Genomic DNA, 14,024 nt, shown 5'->3' with positions numbered 1-14,024 from the left:
GTTAATGTTATATGATTTATATTTGTAATATAATAATAATAACCTATTATATTATTTTTTTTTTTTATTAAATTTTATATCAAACAATTATCGGTATATACAAAGATAGGAATTAAAATCCTTTTTGCTATACTATATATTCTCTTTTTTTATTCCTCTTTCCCATTTTACTTAATTATTGTTTATTTACATACACATGTGTGATATATAGAATATTATATTCATTATTGTAAAATAATTTTCATATTAAATTTTAGATGCATGATGTGCTTGATAAACAAACCCATTTGATAATAAACTGTCAATTTCCTTAGACTGAAATTTTAATTCGGTTAAGATTTCTATAGTGTTTTCACCAGGTTGTGGGTTTCTACAAGTTCCTCTAGAAATGCCAGGTGTACGAGATAAGCGAGGGGCAGGATTTGGGATTATGTCATCTCCCACAATCGTGAATGCTTGTCTCTGCTTATTGTGACTGTATGATGCAGCATCTTTTAAACTTAGCAATGGTGTAACGCATGCATCAGTGCCATCAAATATAGCGCACCATTCTGCCTGAGTCTTTCTTTTGAAAATTTCTGCGATTTTACGACGATTATCTTCGAAACTTTCGAATTGCGGTATCTCGTCACTTGAAAAACCAAGCTTCTCCATGAAAATTTCGTAAAACTGTGGTTCGAGCGCTCCAACACACATATAAAGCTTATCTTTCGTCTCATATGTATTGTAAAAATGTGCACCTGTATCTAATCTGTGGGAAAAGATACTTTTAGAAACATCTTTTAAAAAATATAAAATCAAGAGCATATTTATATATTCCGAGAAGAAGCACTTGCATATTTTTGCCACGTGGATTTCCCCATATGCCAGGCATCTTTTGGCTTCTGAATAACCAGGAGCCTAAATATGCAGTTCCCTCTACCATTGATGCATCTATTACCTGCCCAATGTTGCTTTTAGTTCGTTCGTATAGTGCTAAAACTATACCAAGGGCGCATATTAAACCACCACCACCAAAATCAGCAGCTAGATTAACAGGTGGTGTAGGTTCCTCATTATATCGGCCAAATAAAGATAGCAATCCTATTAACAATTATTTATATCTCATTATTTATAATACATTCTCACAAGATAAATAATAGAATTCTATTTGTAAAGAAATGTGTTATGATAAAAAATTCATCAGTATACAATATTAATACAATATTTATTCCAATATAAGCATAGTATATCTATACTAACTATAATGAAATATATACATGTATTATATTATATATACAAATATATATATATATATATATATATATATATATATATATATATATATTATATATATATTACCATTATAATATTATATATATTACCAGATAAACCTAGATAATTAATATCATGACCAGCCATATCCGCACAAAAGCCATCTTGACCATATCCAGTTAATCTAGCATATATCAATTTTTTATTTGTTGCCATAAGGTCATTTGGTCCAATCTTTAATTTTTCCATGACACCTATAGTACATATATTATATATGTTTTTATACAAATTAAAGATTATGTTCTTTATTGATTCGTATATTGATATAACTCTATTGTATATAATTTAAATTCAAAGTTAAAAATTATTTTAAATTAAAATTATTATAAATTACTTGTTAACATAATAGATTTTATTTCAAAAATTAAAATTGTTAAATAAGATATATTTGTTAAAATAGATATATTTTCATATACATATACCTCTTCTATATGTATCAATAACAACATCACTTTGGTCACTTAATTTTTTAAAAATATTGATCCCTGTTTCAGATTTTAAATCTAATGCTATTGATCTTTTTCCATGGCCCAAACAATCTAACATTTGAGTTCCAATCTGTATAGAGACAAAAATAAGAATAAAATAATTGTTGGGTACAAAATGTTTACAACATACAAATTATACAATTTAATAATAATGATTAAATAATATTTATTTATTTTCATTCACTCGTATTTAATTATAAACTACGTACTTTATATTTTAGTAAAATTCTAATAAAATCTACTTTTTTTTAATTACCCTGTCTACTCTGATAACGGATGCCCCAAAATCTGATAAAACCATTCCACAAAAGGGTCCTGGAGCAAGCCCAGCTAATTCCAAGACTTTTATTTTCTTCAGAATCATATTACTTCTGGACATATATCGATAAAATATCAATTTTATAAAATTTTTAAGAAAACATTTAAAATAGATTCATAAGATTTTTATTGCTCGCGCAATGGAAAACTTTTACTTTGATAAAATATATAAGTATAATAAAAAATATGATGTGTCATTGGATGCGTTCAGAAGACACAATCTTTGGGTAAGAATCGAACATTGGTTTTTACTTCCACACCAACAAATCAATATCGAGTGTTGATACGATACTACATTGTAGTGTTGATATGAATATGATGTTACGGTTGTGTCTCCTAAAAGCACCCATTTTTTACTAGTTATTAGCACTAGTTATTAGTAAATATATCTGAATATATGGTTGCATTTCGTAGGGCCAATTTCACCATCTTCGGTTAAGTTAACCGACGGTTAAAATCAGCAGGGTGGCAATTGAAATGATAAGAATGCTTGGTTTTCCTTCACCTCTATTTTCTGTTGCCACCCTGCTGATTTTAACCGTCGGTTAACTTAACCGAAGGTGGTGAAATTGGAAGACGGTTTTAAATATAAGAACTGACTATGAGTACCAGCCTATGTTCAAGAATATGTAATTCACTGACAGTGTTGTCAATATGTCATCATCCTTAAAGCCCTTGCACAATACGAGATGATAACAATAGGAACAAAGGATTAACAATAGCGATAAGCAATATCCAATGAGAACTCTGCATTTTCAAAAAAGCAGATCTCTCATTGGATATCATCTATCGCTATCGCTTTCTCTTGTTCCCCTCGCATTGTGCAAGGGCCTTTATATAACTTTCGGTGAATAACAAAGATATGCTGGCAGTATTGTCAGTGAATTATACGGAATGCAATCTATTGGCGTTTTTGGATGGACGGGTAATTCAATTCGGATCATGAATTCATGTCTTTTGTTGGCAAAGCCAATGCAAGTAATGACGTCATTGCATTATCTCTGCCAATAAAAGACATGAATTCATAATCCAAGATTAACTGGTCTATTTGAAAATGCCATATATATATTTATTTGGTTTTAAGTTTAAAAATTTCTGAGAATTGCAAGCAACATGAGCAAACCTATTATTTATTATATCGTTAAGTTTTTGATTGATTTTCCTGTGCATGTGCATTAATACATTATGGCAAATTTGAATTGCCGTACGTCAGATGACTCCGTATTTGGCGCCCTTTTTTTTGATATTGTGGAACATCTGATACGCCCGATACTTGGCGTTCTTGAATATCATGCTTCATTTAGCGTTTGATTGATTTGTTATTTATATTACAAGAGAGCTTTTATGTATGTGGGTTATTTCTCTTTTCTAAGTGTGATTTGAGCTTCTTTACCTCTCTGTCGTTTCACATAATACAGTATTTATAATATTGTGTTATAACATTTTGAGAGAGAGGGAGAGAGAGAGAAAGAGAGAGAGAGAGAATCGCTAATGGATTATAGTGCGTTATCAAAAATATCAGCTAACAAAAGGTTGACATAAACATCAGTGATCTTGTGTGATTTTAATTAATAACAGCCAATCGTTTATTATATCTTTACTTATTCATTATACCATCACCTTTCATCGTGCTTCTCCAATAATGGCTAATCATGGTATAATATATTCGAATGATAAATTTTAATTATATATACATCTCGTAAAAAATTAGGTTATGTTTGATTTGATCCAATTATTTTAGAAGAAGATAATTTAGAAGAAGATTTAGAAGAAAATTTAGAAGAAGACAAAAGTGAAGGTTCCGCCAAAATGGTAGTTCAAAACGAGAGAGAGGAATCTGAGGAGCCTGACAAAATATTAATTATAGATCCTAATAGTGAAGTTTGTGACTTTTATTATTTTATTTTTCTAATTATTAGCAGAATCTAATAAATTTTTTTCCAAAAAGATTTTTGAATATAATATATTGTATTTATGTGTGTGTTATGAACATTTTATTTTAACAAAAGATTATTCTTATTAATATATTTTAGGAACTAGATTTCAACCATTCAAGATTAACCAAACTGGAAAATCTAGAGCCACTGACACAAATACGCAGATTATGCTTTACATGGAATCTTATAAAGAAAATAGAAAATCTTGATACGCTTACTACTTTGGTGGAATTAGATTTGAGAGATAATCAAATTAGGAGCATAGAAAATTTAACTGCACTTGTGAATCTGGAGTATGTTGATTTTAATTTTGTAACATTGAATAATGTATATTTGTAATTATATATATATATATATATATATATATATATATATATATATATATATGTATATATATATATATATGCATACTAAATTTTTATAACTTGTCTGCACATATATATTTTTATTAATATTATTTATGGATTTTAGATTTTTGGACTTATCATTTAATCGCATTAAGAAGATAGAAGGATTAAACAATTTATTAAATTTACAAAAGTTGTTTTTAACATCTAATAAGATTTTACATATTGAGAATGTTTCACACTTGACAAATCTCACATTACTGGAATTAGGTGACAACAAAATACGTGAAATTGAAAATCTAGAGGGTCTCCAAAAATTGACCAATTTATTTCTCGGTAAAAACAAAATTACCAAAATTCAAAATTTGGAAAGTTTGGAAAACCTCTCATTATTAAGTCTACAAAGTAATCGGATTACAAAGATTGAGAATATTGAGAAATTAAAAAAATTGGATCAATTATATTTATCTGAAAATGGTATAACATGTATAGAAGGCATAGAAAATTGTCCAGAATTAACAATATTAGATCTGGCTAATAATAAAATCAAAAAAATTCAAAATATAAATCATCTTAATAATCTTGAAGAATTCTGGGTAAGTTATGGAAAAATATACACCACTAAAAAAAAAATAGGGAACCCTTTTTATACTCTAAAAATTGCTAATTTCAAACTGCTGAAATTCGACAAAAAAATAATTGTAAACAAAAAATTAAAAAAGCATTTTGAAGCTTGAAGTTTCAACTTTAACATATTGGTAATTCTAAAAAATTATTTATCTTTCTTGTTTTGAGTTAAAAAATAAAACACATTGTTTTGTTCTTTAAAATTATATATTTTTGATTCTCTCGATAAAAAAATTTCTCAAAAAATTTAATTCAATTCAAATGATTTTCTAAATTTTTATCTACGATTATTTTTTGTCGAATATCAACATCATTTCTAAAAAATACAGATTTAGTCTTAAAATTGTATAACTAGGTCAAAAAAAAATTGCAGGAAAATTTTAACGAAAATATTTTGTAAGCAAAATGTAGTTTATGGAATTTGAGTTGAATTTTTCGGAAGAAATTTTTTTATCGGATCTGCAAATGTCAAAATTTTAAAAAACAACGTGTATTTTTATCTTTCTATCTTTATCTTATTTTTTATCTTTCTTATTTTAAAATAAGAAAGATAAAAAAATTTTTAAAAACCATTGGTAGCGTATTAAAATTAAAACGTAAAGCTTCAAAATGCTTTTTTAATCTGTCTACAATGATTTTTCATTGAGTGTAAATGGTTTGAAAATAGCCCAATTTTTAGAGCATGAAAATTGTTTTTTTTTTTTTTAGTAGGGTATTATACAATTGTATATTACTATGTACTATACAATATATATTATTACAATAAAAATTTATTACAATGTTAAATATCTACAGATGAACAATAATGAAATTGAAGACTGGAATACGTTGGATATTTTAAAAGCCAATAAAAAATTACAGACTGTATATTTGGAGCATAACCCTATTGCAAAGGATCCAAATTATAGAAGAAAAATTATGTTAATTTTGCCATGGCTTGAACAGTTGGATGCAACTCTTTGTAAGAGAAAAATAGACCAACAGTGGAGAGAATAACGATAAGTAAAATACAGCAGATGGAAATTTAATGGAATTCAAATCGCATTGTTATCTTCTTTTATAATTCCCGATATACGTCTTCATAGAGATTGCTGTAGCAATTTAAGGTTAATGATAATGCTTATATATTGAAAACATGCTTGGTGTTAGATTACTATGAAATTATTCAATACAGAATTTTTTTTTTATTTATATAACTTACTTTTAAAATCTTTCTTCCTTATTGAAAGAACAAATGCGAAACTGCTATCTATACAATCTATTCCACAAACAGATTCCAATATATATCTTTTTGTTTCTTAATCTAAACTTATATTATTTATTATGCATTTTTGTTAAAATCTTATTTTGCATATATATATATATATATATATATATATATATATATATATATATATATATATTATAATAAAAAAATATGTATAGATTTTTAAATATAATATTTTAGTTTTCTTCAAGATAATTTTTTAATTTTTTAAAATATGATAACCGAATTTTTATGATCGATATATTTAATAAGTTATATTCACATTTTGTAGAAGAGTATAAGGCAGCTTTGTATGTGTCACATTGTTGATCTATCTCTTGCGATAACGATTTGTTATAATGTATAAGAATAATATCAATTATTCTAAGCTTACCCAAATAAATCACTGTTAAATGTCTCAATTATGTATATCGTTAAACTTGATTTGAAACTATGATTTGTGTATTAGAGGAGATGATGGAAGATTAATTATATCCTGAAAATTTCCTGGTAAAAATAAATTTTTTATTTCGTTATCAGTGCGATTCATTTTTAGTCTAATTTACACTGATATATTTGATACCAAAGAAAAGTCTAAAAAAATCCGCCGTTTTTCGTACGACACTTTTTCTTAGCCCGCATCAGACTACGCATTGAAGATTGAGATTGAAAATTGAAAATTGAATTTTGATCAATCAGAATAAAGAAATTTTAGTTTCTTTCGTTTTGCGAGTCGATCATGTAACTTTTTTCTAGGACAAAAAGGTGAAAAGCGAAAAATTTTGCCATTAAAGTTAATGGGAAATTTTTTCACTTTCCCGCCTTTGGAGAAAAGTTACATGATCACTGCTTTGGGGGATCATGGGACGATCATGTAACTTTTTCTTTAGAGTGGAAACGTAAAAAGTGAAAAATTTTCCCATTAGAATTAATGGTAAAATTTTTCACGTTTCCGCTGCAGAGAAAAAGTTACATAATCGATTCCCTTCAAATTCGATCTCGATCAAATTTCAATCTTCAATCTTCAATTTTCAATGCATAGTCTGATATGAGCTTTAGGGTGCGAATCTATGCAGATTGATCATTCAACTGGCAAACTGCTTTACTCTGATTGGTCAATTCAGTCGATTGTCAACCGCAACCGAATCCGCAACTCGTGGTGTAATAAGCCCAAATCTACAATAAGTATGGTAAGCTTTAAGCTATAAGAAATTGATCAATCACAGTCAAATATAAGTAGAATAATCAATTATTATTGATTATTTTCTTATGGCTTAAGGCTTACTACTACACCTATTGTAGATTTGGCCTAAGTAGTATTATACCTATTGTAGATCCGGTCTAATGTTGTTTGCTACGTCTCCAATCACGCGGTCATGGGCACGATGTCATCAATCGCTATTAGTCGGACGAGCCTCGAATCGCGATTCCGATTGGCGGACGTCGGCCTCGGCCATGGCCTCCTCGGTCTCGGCTCTCGGCCCTCGGCCTTGGCAGGGATGTACGGTATACCACGCATTGCGCATGAGTACGATTTGACGTCACCGCGCCAGCGCTCGGGCTCGCCGTTCGGCCATTTTGTGCGAATGAGCGCTGCTCTCCGTTCTTACGGGATATTTGTGTTGAGGGAGTCTCTCGTGCCAGTGGCTGGGAAAGAAGAACCGAATGATTTAGTTTCGCATTAGAGGTGCTCGCTCGGCGACGGATTACATGCGATAGTGAAGGTGTGCAGGATTTATACCGTGTGTTAAATTCCGTGTAGACCCGGGAACAGGTACAATGGAGGAGAAGGCGTCGCTCAAGGAACTCGACCAGTGGATAGAACAATTAAACGATTGCAAACAACTGACAGAGAGCCAAGTGAAAACTCTCTGCGATAAGGTACTCAATCGTTTCGCGGAATCGATTAATTCCATATGATCCCATTCGCGTTTCGCATCGCATGATTAAATGATTCCAGTTTGATTGCATCGCATGCTGTTCTAATAGGAACACTGTGTGCTACAGTACCGACCTCGGCTAGCGCGTGCATTGCCGTCAAACATGGCTCGTTGAAATGTCACGTATTTCATTAGAGCACTCGCTTTCATTTCACGAGAATTCAAGAATCAATAAATTCCTCCAAATGATACTTGGGATTTCCCAACGTCTTTGATATTTATTCTCGATGATCGCGGGGACATCGATATTGAAATCTAAAAATCGAGTTCTTGAGAGCAAAGAGATTTGCAATCCTTAATCGATGACTTTATTTTACATCACGCATACGCCAACGCGCGCGCGCGCGCGCGCTTACGTGTGTGTATGTGTAAAATTATTTTAAATATATATATATATATATATATATATATATATATATATATATATATTTTAGACCTGTTAATGCAATTCTGCAACAAGTGTATATTCACTGTTGTCGCAATTAATTTATACATCTTCTGCTAAAGTGTATATCTTTTGACAATTTCTACAAGAGATGAACAATGTTATCATTTTTCCAGATTACAATAATATATAATATTACAATATCAGCGGTAGTATCTGTCATTCTTTCTTATCTTTCTATTGATCATGTAGGCAGTTGATTAATGAAGTATTTGTTTGCTATGAATCAATATCTAAAGAACTGGGATATTTTTCCATTACGTTTAAACTAACATGAAGAAGTAATAGTTGCTTAAAATTGAATAGAATATTAGCTAAAATTTTCTTGTATTCAAACTGCAACTACGACAAATCTTGATATATTTTAGTAAAATTTTTTAAAGTAGTAGCGTAATACAAATAATTTCTTGCATAAAGAATTTTTTGTTTGATTATTATTTCAGTTTCTAATTATTTCAGTTTCTAAATTCTAATGGTAAATATTAAGATAATGAAATAAATATTTTTAAATGGGCTATATTTAGACCTTTGAAGATGATATTATAGCTGTAACACACTTCACAATAATGTATCGCTACATAGTATTCATATATTGTGCCAATTGGCCAAAGTATCTAATTTTCTAAATGCGTGCCAATTATTGTATCTGCAACTGACAACTGAAATCCATTTGTAGAAAGAAATTTGTTTAAGTGTTACCAAATATTTCTTAATATGGCAATAGGATAATTTAAAATTTTAAATGACCTGCTCTTTTATTGCATTACTTTATTTTAAATGTTTACACATTATTTTATGTCACAGGTATTATTTTCTGATCAAACATTAACATTAATACAATAAAATATTATTTAAATATTAAATTATTATTACATTGTCATATATTTGTAAAGTAATCTATTCCTTTTTTATTTGCAATGTAATTTATCTTACTTTTTTCTGTCTTTTAACAGTTGCAGGAACTCTCTCTTTTTCTTTCTCTTTTTTTCTCTTTTGCAGAACATCTTATTCTATAATACTTGAAATTTTCAGGCAAAAGAAATTTTAGCTAAGGAATCAAATGTACAAGAAGTAAAATGTCCCGTTACAGTATGTGGAGACGTACACGGACAGTTCCACGATTTGATGGAACTGTTCAGAATAGGTGGCAAATCACCTGATACAAATTATCTCTTCATGGGTGACTATGTTGATCGTGGCTATTATTCGGTCGAAACTGTCACTTTACTTGTAGCTCTTAAGGTATAATATAATATGTAAATAAATTTCTATATTATAATTTAAGATATCTATAATTTATAATCATAATTTGGAGTATATTTGTATATTTGTTAATTACATTCAGACGTTATTTTCTATAATCTATGTATTATATACATTTTTTTGGGTTAAATATTTATCAAATTTATTACATTTTTTATCTTTCCTCTCTTTTTTTTTTTTTGTACTTCTAAAGGTGCGATATCGAGAAAGAATAACCATTTTGCGGGGCAACCACGAGTCGAGACAAATCACACAAGTGTATGGATTTTACGATGAATGTCTACGTAAATATGGGAATGCCAATGTATGGAAGTTCTTTACAGACCTATTCGATTATTTACCGCTAACAGCGTTGGTCGATGGTCAAATATTTTGTTTGCATGGTGGTTTATCGCCATCGATTGATACTTTAGATCATATACGTGCTCTAGATCGTCTTCAGGAAGTGCCACACGAAGTTAGTAACTGCTATTATTATTCCTGTAAATTCTATCTATTATGTGTGATAAGAAAATTTATCATCATAAATCGCGTCTGTTGTCTAATAGGGTCCTATGTGCGATCTGTTATGGTCAGATCCAGATGATAGAGGAGGGTGGGGTATTTCACCACGTGGGGCAGGATATACTTTTGGTCAAGATATTTCTGAAACATTCAACCACTCCAATGGATTAACACTCGTGTCACGAGCTCATCAATTGGTCATGGAGGGTTATAATTGGTACATACAAACATCAATATTATTTACTTAGTTTTAAAATATTTAACTATGTTCTTTTTCTACTACATGTGTGTATAGCCTAATACCGAATATTTTATAAACAGTTTGCAATAGGAGAAGAAAATATCACTTATAACATGTTGTTTCAGGTGTCATGACCGCAATGTTGTGACTATATTTTCTGCACCTAATTACTGTTATCGTTGCGGAAATCAAGCTGCTATCATGGAATTGGATGATGCTTTAAAATATTCATTGTAAGTATGATTTTAATATATTTATATATTAAATGAACACGCAGCTATCGCGCGGCTGGACCATGAGACGTACGTTCTAGACGTGACAGTGCGAGCTTCGTAGTGTCGCACGGCAACGAAAAGTTTGGTCTCGCGACGAGAGGGATACCAAACTTTTCGTTGCCGTGCGACATTACGAAGCTCGCCACTGTCACGTTTAGTGCGTACGTCCCATGACCTAGCCGCGCGAAACGCTCATTCGCCAATTTTTTTTTTAATTAATATCTCAATAATTATTGCGAAAATTGCAAAATGGTAAAGGATTTTTCTGTTCAGTTTACTGTCCTCTATCTGCTCACGAGCGTTGTCACAGGGCGTTGTCTTGGACATTCTGTATATTTAAACTACACATATTTATTTTCAAGTTGCATTATTAAAATATATTATACACATATATTATTATATATTCATATTTTCTTCTTAATTAACTTAATACAATATTAAATGTATAACATAAATGTATGAAATATGTATAATAATCTTAAATGTGCTATATTGTATTAAAAAAAAATTTATTATATGTGATCAAAAATATTTTCAAATTATAAAAGTATAATAAAAACACAATTTTCTTGATTTTTATCACAGCCTACAGTTTGACCCAGCACCGAGACGTGGAGAACCACATGTTACCAGGCGAACGCCAGATTACTTCCTCTAAGAGATTAGGCTTCAGGGCTAAGTGTCAAGGTAGGGGAATGGAAATGCGCGATCCTGACTTTATAGTGACGCCAGATAATATAACTATAATAGAACATCGCTAAATGAGTGTGAGGCTCAAACAAGTTCTCATATACCACATATAGCTCCAAGTATTATATCATGGCTCACTTTGTGGTGTCTCATTGAGAAATAGAATAGTTTACACGCACGTTTTGTGCGTGCCTTACACAATACATGTAGACACAACATTACTTGTACACTAAAGAAGAAAAAAGAATACAATAATGTACACACGTATCGATTAAAATTCACTTGTAGCATTGAGTTTTACAACTTTTATTATATCCGCTTGTATTTTTATTATAAAGAAACTGAATATGCACATACATTCGCGCGTAACAGGTAGAAATATTGATAAAATGGTATTATTTTGTAATCTTGAATGAGAATGTTAAAACTTTCATCGAGAATAATTATACTTGTACACAAAACATCTCGTATATTCTAAACCAATTATTTGTCACATGCAAGATTCCAAAAAAAATATACCAAGATCATAATTTATATTTAAGAAAGTGTCACATTTATTATTATTGGTATGAATGAAGCATGAAATGTTCCACTTGAAAGAAAGATGAGTTGATGCAATTGCAGATAAATTAGCATGCTTATAAATTGTGCTGTATAAAAATTCAATAAATATAATATAATTTCCATGTATAGAGATTATTAAAGAACTTTAATAAAAAACTTAATGATAAAAGTTAATATTAAACTTTATTATTACATTACACATGAACTCATTAGACAATAATTTTGTTGGAATTATAGTCCTCTATTAATTTTATATGTGGTATTCATTAGTTTTAGCATAAAAAGTAAATATTTTTATCTAAATGATATAAAAATTTTTAAAATGTGCGAATATAAAACTTGTTTTTATTGAAGTCCCTTTTTATTAATTCATAATATTAATTTTACGCAATAATACAATAAAAGAAAATTAATGAGATTTATATATCTATATTCACACACTTAAAATATTTTCATTTTATTTAGGAAAAATGATTATATTTAATGGTATACAGTGAGAAATTTTATTTTGGCCTTTGATTGACTTTTCTGTTAACTAAATATATTTTTTTTTATATCATGAACATGCTTTTTAATTTATGCAATTACAAAGAGTTCAGTTATGCATTGTACTAGTTAATGAATGACAATTTAGAAATATAATGGAAAACTTTTGCATCAATTCTATCTGCCTCCTAAAGTGAAACATGTATTTTATACCAAGTGAATCTGTGCATTCACATTGGTTAAATTAAAAGAACAATTGCTTGTAAACCTACTGATGATCTTTTTATTAATTAATAGATATAAAATGATGCTTTTGGTAAATAAACATGTGTAATGCAAGCCAAAGCAATCCAATGCGTCAAATTTCATATTCATTGAACGTACGCAGGAGCATCGTGTATAATGAACGGTTAAGAGAAAAATGAAAAACGTATATACATACTACTGATGTATTTATAGGAATAAGCATCACAATTCAAACATAATGCATAATGAAGCAATCACAATAGCGACGACAATGGATGGCGAGACAAACTTGAAATGTGTAAGATGCACATTATATAGCAATTTATTAAGACTGTAAATCCATAGCACAGGACGCAGCGCGGAAATAACTTCGCGATCCTTCTTCTGCACAATGCAGGTTGAGCATTTTTTTTCTTTTGTTTTTCATTTTCTATACACTATGCGTATACACGTAATATATTCTCTCTGGACTCTACAATAATAAGAATAAATTTTTCCTATAGAACAAAAACACATTTGTAGTATTATAATGCGACGAAGTTTGATTAAAAGTACAGCAAAATAATAGGTACCAACCAGAATTAATTAATTTTATATTTGCTCTATTTATTGTCCTCTCTCACTACATACCAACTTTCATGGACAAAATCAATATAAATTACTAAATGTTTTGTTGAAAATATGATTAATATATTAATATCTATACATGAATATTATTGTTGATTTCATAATTTGGTACGGGATATACTGAAAAGTTATTATACACTTATAAGAACTTTTTTTATAGTTTTAAATATTTTATTGATATAAATTTCGAAAATATTCGTCCTAAATGTATAAAATAATTAATACATATATAATAATAATAATAATAATAGTAATAATAATAATAATAATAATCTTAATCATTTGACAAATTAAAGTTTTATTTTAGATTTAACTTGGTAGAAATTGATATCCTTAATTCGAATCTTACAATATATGGAGCAAATTTTGTATATCTCAAATTAAACATTTTTGTGATAGCTTTTATAATTTTTTAACTTATCTAAAGTAATACTTATACATATATAAATCAATTGTATATGATAAA

At 29.2% G+C, this 14,024-nt stretch overlaps 3 protein-coding genes across 6 annotated transcripts; 2 read left to right on the top strand and 1 right to left on the bottom strand.

Moving 5' to 3' along the window:
- Position 1: 1 nt before the first annotated feature.
- On the bottom strand, positions 2-2,752 carry LOC126858573 (alpha-methylacyl-CoA racemase). 3 transcript variants are annotated; one of them, XM_050609039.1, is made up of 6 exons: positions 2,734-2,752; positions 2,059-2,173; positions 1,737-1,872; positions 1,365-1,508; positions 837-1,083; positions 2-751 (listed from the first exon to the last, which is right to left on the bottom strand). In XM_050609039.1, exons 2-6 carry the CDS (start codon positions 2,164-2,166, stop codon positions 247-249), a joined length of 1,140 nt encoding a protein of 379 aa, XP_050464996.1. In that variant the 5' UTR covers positions 2,167-2,173; positions 2,734-2,752; the 3' UTR covers positions 2-246. The 3 variants fall into 3 exon arrangements, with proteins under 3 accessions (XP_050464996.1, XP_050464988.1, XP_050464978.1); XM_050609031.1 differs by having other exon boundaries at positions 2,721-2,739; XM_050609021.1 differs by lacking the exon at positions 2,734-2,752 and having other exon boundaries at positions 2,059-2,559.
- Positions 2,753-3,225: 473 nt separating this feature from the next.
- LOC126858586 (protein phosphatase 1 regulatory subunit 7-like) lies at positions 3,226-6,064 on the top strand. 2 transcript variants are annotated; one of them, XM_050609051.1, is made up of 5 exons: positions 3,226-3,775; positions 3,862-4,001; positions 4,154-4,350; positions 4,529-5,000; positions 5,827-6,064. In XM_050609051.1, exons 1-5 carry the CDS (start codon positions 3,763-3,765, stop codon positions 6,025-6,027), a joined length of 1,023 nt encoding a protein of 340 aa, XP_050465008.1. In that variant the 5' UTR covers positions 3,226-3,762; the 3' UTR covers positions 6,028-6,064. The 2 variants fall into 2 exon arrangements, with proteins under 2 accessions (XP_050465008.1, XP_050465017.1); XM_050609060.1 differs by having other exon boundaries at positions 3,228-3,775; positions 3,865-4,001.
- A 1,765-nt stretch (positions 6,065-7,829) lies between these two features.
- On the top strand, positions 7,830-11,929 carry LOC126858612 (serine/threonine-protein phosphatase 2A catalytic subunit alpha isoform). The gene is made up of 6 exons (XM_050609099.1): positions 7,830-8,158; positions 9,695-9,904; positions 10,119-10,382; positions 10,474-10,646; positions 10,796-10,903; positions 11,531-11,929. The coding sequence occupies exons 1-6, from the start codon at positions 8,057-8,059 to the stop codon at positions 11,601-11,603; spliced, it is 930 nt and encodes a 309-aa protein (XP_050465056.1). The 5' UTR covers positions 7,830-8,056; the 3' UTR covers positions 11,604-11,929.
- The last annotated feature ends 2,095 nt before the right edge of the window (positions 11,930-14,024 follow it).

The sequence above is a fragment of the Cataglyphis hispanica genome, chromosome 2 (genome assembly GCF_021464435.1).
Source record: "Cataglyphis hispanica isolate Lineage 1 chromosome 2, ULB_Chis1_1.0, whole genome shotgun sequence".
NCBI classification, from domain to species: Eukaryota; Metazoa; Arthropoda; class Insecta; order Hymenoptera; family Formicidae; genus Cataglyphis; species Cataglyphis hispanica.
The sequence above is the reverse complement of the archived record's forward strand: the minus strand, read 5'-3'. Positions and strand labels throughout refer to the sequence as shown.